Here is a 10,448-nt window from a genome sequence, read left to right on the forward strand (position 1 = left end):
TTAACATGTTCTCCCCAGGTGTAAAACTTTTGTTAACATGTTCTCCCCAGCCTTTTGTTAACATGTTCTCCCCAGGTGTAAACCTTTTGTTAACATGTTCTCCCCAGGTGTAAACCTTTTGTTAACATGTTCTCCCCAGGTGTAAACCTTTTGTTAACATTTTCTCCCCCGCCTTTTGTTAACATGTTCTCCTCAGCCGTTTGTTAACATGTTCTCCCCAGGTGTAAACCTTTTGTTAACATGTTCTCCCCAGGTGTAAACCTTTTGTTAACATGTTCTCCCCAGGTGTAAACCTTTTGTTAACATGTTCTCCCCAGTCTTTTGTTAACATGTTCTCCCCAGGTGTAAACCTTTTGTTAACATGTTCTCCTCAGGTGTAAACCTTTTGTTAACATGTTCTCCCCAGCCACTATACCATTCCATTCCCATCCATACTCTCTTTCTGCTCAGTTTTTTCCCCATCCTTTGTGGTCAAAGGTCAAACATGTATTCCGTGGTCCTTCTGTAGCTCAGTTGGTAGAGCATGGCGCTTGTAACGCCAGGGTAGTGGGTTCGATTCCCGGGACCACCCATACGTAGAATGTATGCACACATGACTGTAAGTCGCTTTGGATAAAAGCGTCTGCTAAATGGCATTTATTATTATTATTATTCCCAGTCCAGACAACGGTGTAGAGCATGGAAATGTTGAGACACAACGGTGTAGAAGAAACAATATTTATTATACTCTATATACAGACATTTACAGAAATATGCAATATTGACAGTAGTTATGCTCCTTTAGGTTTACGAATCACATTCATATAGAGGACGTGCCTTGCTTTAAGAAAATGTATTGCTGTTACATTTGTAACATGTCGTAACTGTTATTATACAACTGTTATAATACATTGTTAACTGTTGTATGTTGTGTGCTTATTGATATTGCTAAGAAGGCATATGTTAAACTAGCAACTGTAATTACTAGCGAGCAAATAATAACAAAATAACCATCAACAAATCCCTCTGCTATAAACATGGTTATAGCACAATGTAATTCAACTTCCAGCAATGTTCAGTTCAGTTCCAGATAGAGTGTGTGTATGTGTGTCATGCCTTACTCTCATACCTTCACCTCACAATCCTACTGAGAGTAAAGCCATTAGGCTGGTAACAAGAAGTAGTGGTGTAGTTATCCTTCCTGCATTGGCTGGAGGTTGGTTCCTAGTCCTCTCCTTCTCCCTCTCCGCTGCTCTCTCCTCCCCCTCCCACTCCTCCTCTTCCTCCTCGTCCCCAGGCTCCGTGCCTGTCTCGTCCCCCTCCTCCTCATACCCAGGCTCTGTGGCGGTGGCTGTGTGTGGGGTAAAGCTCTCTGTTGTCTCCTTCTCAACATCAGGCTCCTCTGAAGGCTCAAGGGCATCAGGCTCCTCAACATCAGGCTCCTCTGAAGGCTCAAGGGCATCAGGCTCCTCAACATCAGGCTCCTCTGAAGGCTCAGGGGCATCAGGCACTGGGGAAAACAGTGATGAAAATTCAAAAGGCACTCGCACATCTGAGCAATCTTTTTGCAGGTGCATGATAACAATTGGACAAGATGAGGGAAAAAGGAAACCGCACACTGCTCCTGATAGTATCACTGATCTTTAATAAGCTTTGATGAGAAAACAGTGATGAAAAATCTAAAGTCTTAGAAAGTGATTACAGGGCCACTAGTCCACAGTCAGTCAATCTCCACAAAGAGGGGATATCATGATCAACCACAATTGGCTGGATACTCAGGTCAGGTTGGAGAGGATGAAGTTTGACACAAGAGCGAGAGAGTGCTGTGAATTAAATGGAGGGGGGAGTAGTGTGATTGATAGGTGCTGAATTCTTACCGCAGAGGTTCTGATCACATCGCGGCACGTTGTCTGGGCACTTGGAGCACCATTCACCTTCCTCATAGGGTTTCTCATCCTTAGACTTACCTCTGAAATGTAAATGAAACACACGTCAATGGTCACTCAGTCAGGGACCAAACCTAACACTAACCCCTAACACAACCCCTAAGTCTAACCCTAACACTAACCCTAACTCAACCCCTAAGTCTAACCCTAACACTAACCCTAACACAACCCCTAAGTCTAACCCTAACACTAACCCCTAACACTAACCCCTAAGTCTAACCCTAACACTAACACTAACCCCTAACACTAACCCCTAACACAACCCCTAACACTAACCCCTAACACAACCCCTAAGTCTAACCCTAACACTAACCCCTAACACAACCCCTAACACTAACCCTAACACAACCCCTAAGTCTAACCCTAACGCAATCAGTAAAATGCAATGGTAAGGATTAATTATGTTAATCGATGTATTCTTAGACATTGTCTAAGTGTGGAAATAGGATATAAGTGTGTAAAGTTGTACATGTTCTTTGGTACCATACTTACGTTGGGTAATAATTGCAGACCAGGAAGTTAACTTTCTCGAAGGACAGCCCCTCTATGGTGTCACAGCGATGAGCAGCACAGCCCACAGAGTGAGAGTCCGCCCACACCATCTGAAACACCCCCATCAGTCTGATCAATTTACAATGTCTTCATCGTCACCACCATCATCATCATCCCCCACCATCACAGGGGTTTATACACACAGGAGTAATCGCACCAAGGAATATTCAACCTGCTACAGTTATAGTACTGTCTCAGGTTATCAGAAGTATAATTCTACCAATTCAGTGACACTGTCTAGTATCTCTCTTTCTGGGTCTCTCACCTGAGTGTAGTGTCCACACATCCTGTCCTCCTGGCAGCTGTTGTTGTTGTAGTCGTAGTCTAGGTGCTCCATGAACCACTTCTCCATGGTCATGTTGAGGTCCAAGGGCTCATTGGACACAAACAGGTTCTCTCCTGTGTTCAGCAACTCTAGATCCGGGTTCGGTTCCCACATACACTTCACAGCGTAGCCCTCAGCTAGGATCTTCAGCTTCTCATCCCATTTCTGCAGGGATGAAGAGACAAACTGTCATATTACCATCAGTGGTCCTCAGTAGCTTAGTTGGTATGGCAGGATGGTGGGTTTGATTCCCGGGCCCACACGTGTATGCAAATGTATGCACACGTGTATGCAAATGTATGCACAAATCACTGTAAGTCACTCTGGATAAAAGCATTTGCTAAATGGCATATTATTGCATCAGACTAAAAGTAATCTACCTGATTGCCTCTAACCTGTATACTGTAGATGTAGTGCTGCAGAATGACAGACAGGGGGAGACATTAACCAACATTGAGGACCATAACAGAACTCTTTGTATGTAGCCCACTGGACAACTCTCTTATATTTTTATTTATTTATTTATTTCACCTTTATTTAACCAGGTAGGCAAGTTGAGAACACCTTTATTTAACCAGGTAGGCAAGTTGAGAACACCTTTATTTAACCAGGTAGGCTAGTTGAGAACAAGTTCTCATGTACAATTGCGACCTGGCCAAGATAAAGCAAAGCAGTTCGACACATACAATGACACAGAGTTACACATGGAGTAAAACAAACATACAGTCAATAATACAGTATAAACAAGTCTATATACAATGTGAGCAAATGAGGTGAGATAAAGGAGGTAAAGGCAAAAAAAGGCCATGGTGGCAAAGTAAATACAATATAGCAAGTAAAACACTGGAATGGTAGATTTGCAATGGAAGAATGTGCAAAGTAGAAATAAAAATAATGGGTATTAGTGTTTCAATACCATACTGTATTAATATTAATCATACTATCCACCACATTGTAAGTAAGTTCAATTCCTAAACTCACATCCTATTGTCCTATTTCCTGATTCTGAAGAAGACAGTTTTTCACCTTTATTTAACCAGGCAAGTCAGTTAAGAACAAATTCTTATTTTCAATGACGGCCTAGGAACAGTGGGTTAACTGCCTGTTCAGGGGCAGAACGACAGATTTGTACCTTGTCAGCTCAGAGACTTAAACTTGCAACCTTTCTGTTTCTAGTCCAACACTCTAACCACTAGGCTACCCTGCCGCCCCAGTGAACAGTAAGTGCGTTCTAATAGCATGCGCACTATGATCCGTGCTCTTCCCCAATCTAAATACCAGTAGTTCAGGTTTGATATAGATAGCACATCACTTCTGATAATATCTGTAGATACATACACTGTATTGCTGATGGTTTTGAATGGAGCTATTTATTTATGTATTGTGCCACACTAACCTTGTGGTAGTTTTTCCTGACCTGGCAACCCGCCAGATGACGATGGTATTTTATTTTGAGGAATTTCATTATTCACTATGGGAAAAGTTAATATTGTAAACCAATAAGGGAGGGTTATACTAAGATTGGCCAGAGTCCTGAAGACAGGCAATGATTATCTATGTAGCAAATGAAACTATACTGTACATTAGATTACATTACACTGTACATTAGATTACATTACACTGTACATTAGATTACATTACAGTATACATTAGATTACATTACACTATACATTAGATTACATTACACTATACATTAGATTACATTGAACTATACTGTACATTAGATTACATTACACTGTACATTAGATTACATTACACTATACATTAGATTACATTACACTATACATTAGATTACATTACACTATACATTAGATTACATTACACTATACATTAGATTACATTACACTATACTGTACATTAGATTACATTACACTATACTGTACATTCGATTACATTACACTATACTGTACATTAGATTACATTACACTATACTGTACATTAGATTACATTACACTATACTGTACATTAGATTACATTACAGTATACTGTACATTAGATTACATTACACTATACTGTACATTAGATTACATTACACTATACTGTACATTAGATTATATTAGTCATACCAACATTCCCATGTAAACTATTATCCTTCAATATTAAATCAAACCTCTACTAAGGAACCTCTACGGAACCTTTCGGTAATATGTATATCAGTGGGTGAGGAATGTTATCTGATCATTTCAGTCCAATTCTTCTTCAAGTATTGGAATGATAGAACAAGAGGATGTGATCACACTTGGCAGATAAGGCCGGATCTTGACTGAGATTGATAATTGTTATGGTTGCTAATTTGTTTCAAAGAAATGCAGAGATGCAATATCGTACGAATGCATATTGTGTTTTTTTTGTATTGTGAACTGTCCAGACAGAGAGGTGCAGTGTGGAGTCATGTGAAGTTCAGTTTATGTCCAGTCACAAACAAACACTTGTATTGGAGGATACTAGTTGAAATTCCACAACATCTGGCGTCCTAGCCTCAGGACATCAGATCTCCTCCTCTCTGTGCTTTAACAAACAGAGCTGTACTGTATATCATTGCTCTGCTTCGGGCCTGAGATAACAGAGGCGTCATCCGAGACCATCTGGTCAGTGGTACAGATGTGGGATCTTAATTTGAGCCAGTTTGCGACAGCAATAAAAAATAATCCTGCAGCAATAGGAAATACGAATTATTATGTGGATTATAATTCATGAACATTTCTTGTAGGGGCTGATCAGTTTTTCGTTAAGGCAAATTAAGTCCGACACAGTCAATTAATCACCAAGTAGTGACAAAGAAACACATAGTAGCCAATTACATACAATTGGGGCAGCAGGGTAGCCTAGTGGTTAGAGCGTTGGACTAATAACCGGAAGGTTGCAAGTTCAAACCCCCGAGCTGACAAGGTACAAATCTCTCGTTCTGCCCCTGAACAGGCAGTTAACCCACTGTTCCCAGGCCGTCATTGAAAATAAGAATTTGTTCTTAACTGACTTGCCTGGTTAAATAAAGGTTAAAAAAAACAATATGGTTGTGTTTTGAAACCTCCATTAAAATTCCATTGAAGCTTCCAGAATAAAAATAAAGAAATTAAATGTATTTCTCAGATACATATTCAGAATGCTGCGGATTTGTGGTCATGACACATAATTCCAGTCAAATCCCAATAGTTCTATAATGTTCTGAATGAATGTTATGAACCCGTTCACTCTGCATTCTCAGTCCTGTTTACTGAAACAGGCATGAACGTGAAATATGAAAATGGCCCCAGTGGGGCGTCCATCAAAACACAGAGACAGGCAGAGATGTCCCTGGAACCAGTCAATGGCAGATAGCAACTTAAGCAAGCACATTACACAGTATACACACATGCACGCACGCACGCACGCACGCACGCACACACACACACACACACACACACACACACACACACACACACACACACACACACACACACACACACACACACACACACACACACACACACACACACACACACACACACTGATGCACACACACTGATGCACACACACACACGCATGCACACACACACGCACACACGCACACACACACACACACTGACGCGCACACACACACATTCCCATGCATTGCACAACACTGGACTCAACTCTGAACACCCACTCGCACTGAGGCACAGACAGGCTCTATCAACAAAGTAATTCCCGTAACTCTGGAGGTCGACAAAAGTGAGTCTTGGGATTACTTCTATAATGTACATTCAGATTTAAACGAAGAAGCCCTGTTTTAGGTCAAATTCCTGGCGTGGTAAGATTCATTAGGGATGATGCATCTTCTGCAGCACTGTGATTTAGTGACTAAAACAAGAGTGATTATTTATGTACTAAATGTCCTGTACTACAACCAACGTTTGATCAGCAAAACGATGATATTGCACATGGTTATGATACTGTAGATGGTTATGATACTGTAGATGCAGCCAGAGTTTAGTTTTTGATACGAGACCGTTTTAAAGCTGAATACCAAACCGATCATTCAATAATGAACAGCTATCAGCATGACACCAAAAGAAATCTCAATCAAAAATTCCCTCTCCGGAATTTGGCTTTGCATCTACCTTCACCTGCAACCAACTCAAGATCAATTATACTCCAGATTAGCCCCATGAGAGGAAGTAATGCTGCGAACCATACCAGGAGACAGCGGGGCTGAACTCCATCAATCCCTGCAGCTATATAGTAAGACATCTCAGGATCTAACAAGCTCATCACCACAAAGGGTTCAAACACACCATTTCCACACCTGCTAATGCAGAAGTGCCCTGACTGAATATGTCCCATCCTGCAGGAGACAGCAGATGCAGCTAGAGTTAACTGCCCATCCATCCTCCCCAGTCACGCAGCCCTTACCACTTTACGCATGTCGGTGGCACTGGGTACCACCTGGCCCCGATAGCTGTTGTGCAGCTCCATGAGGGTCTCCGTGTCCTCCTGGCTCAGCTGGCAGGTGGCTGGACACTGGGTGACGATGACATACAGTCCCACCAGGCCAGTCAAGAGAGCTGTCCTCCACAGCATGTCACTCTGGGAAGTGAAGTCCTCTCTCTCAAGAATCACTTCAGATGTCTGCCGGTGTCAGACGGTGTGCCTTGCTGTTTGTCTGTTTCTGTATGTGAGTGTGTGTAGTATGTAGTGTGTGTGTGTACTCCAGCTGCTCTGCTTCTTCTCTTAGATGTAAGGCTCAGCCTCCTTAGCCTGGGTATATTAAGAGGGAGTGGATCCACCCCGTTCTCCACAGGAGAACCACAACATTGACTCCCCTCCTCACCCTCACTAGGTCACATTACACGCTGCTCTGACTGGTACGCACCGACACCACACCACCCGAAAACAATCACCCTATTCTTACAAATCTGGTGTGATTTCAGGCAGGACACAGACACAGACTGAGCTACGTAGAGATTCGGATACATGTCTCTGACTCACACGCAGTTGGCCTTCACTATGTGCTCATTTGCTCTAAATACTGAGTCAGGACACAGATTTCCCCGTAATGCACCAAACAGGAAATATCTTAAAGCCAAGCTTGATGAGTGAGCGGCATTAGGCAGTTGGTCTATGTTGTGTATCTCACCCCGGTGTCATGTTGACTTTCGTTCTCCTTCCGTTACAGCCCTTCATAGAGGAGACATTTCCACAGCTGATATTGTGATACTATGCTTTGGGTTGGGGTGGGGTGGGGACGCACAGGAGGCTGCTGAGGGGAGGACGGCTCATAATAATGTCCAGAATGGAGCAAATGGAATGGAATCAAACACCTGGAAACCATGGAAACCATGGCAACCATGTGTTTGATGTATTTGATACCATTCCACTGATTCTGCGCCAGTCGTTAACACGAGCCCGTCCTCCCCAATTAAGGTGGTTGTGGTTGGACGTGATACACTTGGCACATGCTCTGTATCTTCCACATGTCGGTAGGTGCTAGACGTCTTTCTGCTGGGTGCATACCAGTTCCTTTCAATTACATTTACAGGAATTTCCAAGAACACGTTTGTTATTTAAGGACACGTTCCTAAACCCATGATTTGGGATTTTATTATTTTCATTATGACAAATATAGCAAATAAAGCATTTTTCCCAGGTCATAATTCATACAATCCTGATGGAACCATGGGGAATGTACCGTCGCTCACACCAGTGCCAGAATAAGGTTCACATCCAGCACACAGAGACCATACATACATCCTGTCCATGCTAGTTCATGTAATAATATTCCCCTTATGACTGTATAGGAGGCCAGCCAGAGGTTTGTACTGCAGAACATCAACAGAGCTGATTATGTGATGTTTGCTGTCATTCATTCTAGTGGCGGACGTTCCGTTATTAATGAATTACATATGGAGAACCGATCACATTGAAAAGTTCCGTTATTAATGAATTACATATGGAGAACCGATCACATTGAAACGTTCCATTATTAATGAATTACATATGGAGAACCGATCACATTGAAACATTCCGTTATTAATGAATTACATATGGAGAACCGATCACATTGAAACGTTCCGTTATTAATTAATTACATATGGAGAACCGATCACATTGAAACGTTCCGTTATTAATGAATTACATATGGAGAACCGATCACATTGAAACGTTCCGTTATTAATGAATTACATATGGAGAACCGATCACATTGAAACGTTTCGTTATTAATGAATTACATATGGAGAACCGATCACATTGAAACGTTCCGTTATTCATGAATTACATATACAGAACCGATCACATTGAAACGTTCCGTTATTAATGAATTACATATGGAGAACCGATCACATTGAAACGTTCCGTTATTAATGAATTACATATACAGAACCGATCACATTGAAACGTTCCGTTATTAATGAATTACATATGGAGAACCGATCACATTGAAACGTTCCGTTATTAATGAATTACATATGGAGAACCAATCACATTGAAACGTTTCGTTATTAATTAATTACATATGGAGAACCGATCACATTGAAACGTTACGTTATTAATTAATTACATATGGAGAACCGATCACATTGAAACGTTCCATTATTTATGAATTACATATGGAGAACCGATCACATTGAAACGTTCCGTTATTAATGAATTACATATGCAGAACCAATCACATTGAAACGTTTCGTTATTAATGAATTACATATGGAGAACCGATCACATTGAAACGTTCCGTTATTAATGAATTACATATGGAGAACCGATCACATTGAAACGTTCCGTTATTAATGAATTACATATGGAGAACCGATCACATTGAAACGTTCCGTTATTAATGACTTACATATGCAGAACCGATCACATTGAAACGTTCCGTTATTAATGAATTACATATGGAGAACCGATCACATTGAAACGTTCCGTTATTAATGAATTACATATGCAGAACCAATCACATTGAAACGTTCCGTTATTAATGAATTACATATACAGAACCGATCACATTGAAACGTTCCGTTATTTAATGAATTACATATGCAGAACCGATCACATTGAAACGTTCCGTTATTAATGAATTACATATGGAGAACCGATCACATTGAAACGTTCCGTTATTAATGAATTACATATGGACAACCGATCACATTGAAACGTTCCGTTAATTTATGAATTACATATGGAGAACCGATCACATTGAAACGTTCTGTTATTAATGAATTACATATGGAGAACCGACCACATTGAAACGTTCCGTTATTAATGAATTACATATGGAGAACCGATCACATTGAAACGTTCCGTTATTACTGAATTACATATGGAGAACCGATCACATTGAAACGTTCCGTTATTAATTAATTACATATGCAGAACCGATCACATTGAAACGTTCCGTTATTAATTAATTACATATGCAGAACTGATCACATTGAAACGTTCCGTTATTAATTAATTACATATGGAGAACCGATCACATTGAAACATTCAGTTATTAATGAATTACATATGGAGAACCGATCACATTGAAACATTCAGTTATTAATGAATTACATATGGAGAACCGATCACATTGAAACGTTCCGTTATTAATGAATTACATATGGAGAACCGATGACATTGAAACGTTTCGTTATTAATGAATTACATATGCAGAACCGATCACGTTGAAACGTTCCGTTATTAATGAATTA

At 40.6% G+C, this 10,448-nt stretch overlaps 1 protein-coding gene across 1 annotated transcript; it reads right to left on the reverse strand.

Annotated features, from left to right (window-relative positions):
* Nucleotides 1-703: 703 nt before the first annotated feature.
* Nucleotides 704-7,583, reverse strand: LOC118375449 (peptidase inhibitor 16-like). The gene is made up of 5 exons (XM_035762016.2): nt 7,174-7,583; nt 2,743-2,967; nt 2,418-2,527; nt 1,857-1,948; nt 704-1,489 (listed from the first exon to the last, which is right to left on the reverse strand). Exons 1-5 carry the CDS (start codon nt 7,339-7,341, stop codon nt 1,116-1,118), a joined length of 969 nt encoding a protein of 322 aa, XP_035617909.1. The 5' UTR covers nt 7,342-7,583; the 3' UTR covers nt 704-1,115.
* Nucleotides 7,584-10,448: the final 2,865 nt, after the last annotated feature.

The sequence above is a fragment of the Oncorhynchus keta genome, chromosome 27 (genome assembly GCF_023373465.1).
Source record: "Oncorhynchus keta strain PuntledgeMale-10-30-2019 chromosome 27, Oket_V2, whole genome shotgun sequence".
Taxonomy (NCBI): Eukaryota; Metazoa; Chordata; class Actinopteri; order Salmoniformes; family Salmonidae; genus Oncorhynchus; species Oncorhynchus keta.

Bases quoted from the DNA above. Each gene is read 5' to 3' on its own strand.
- LOC118375449 (XM_035762016.2), bottom strand. From the start codon at position 7,341: ATGCTGTGGAGGACAGCTCTCTTGACTGGCCTGGTGGGACTGTATGTC. The intron at 2,968-7,173 runs GTAAGGGCTGCG...TCATCCCTGCAG, and splicing joins CCACCGACATGCGTAAAGTG to AAATGGGATGAGAAGCTGAA. The intron at 1,490-1,856 runs GTAAGAATTCAG...TGTTTTCCCCAG, and splicing joins ATGTGATCAGAACCTCTGCG to TGCCTGATGCCCCTGAGCCT.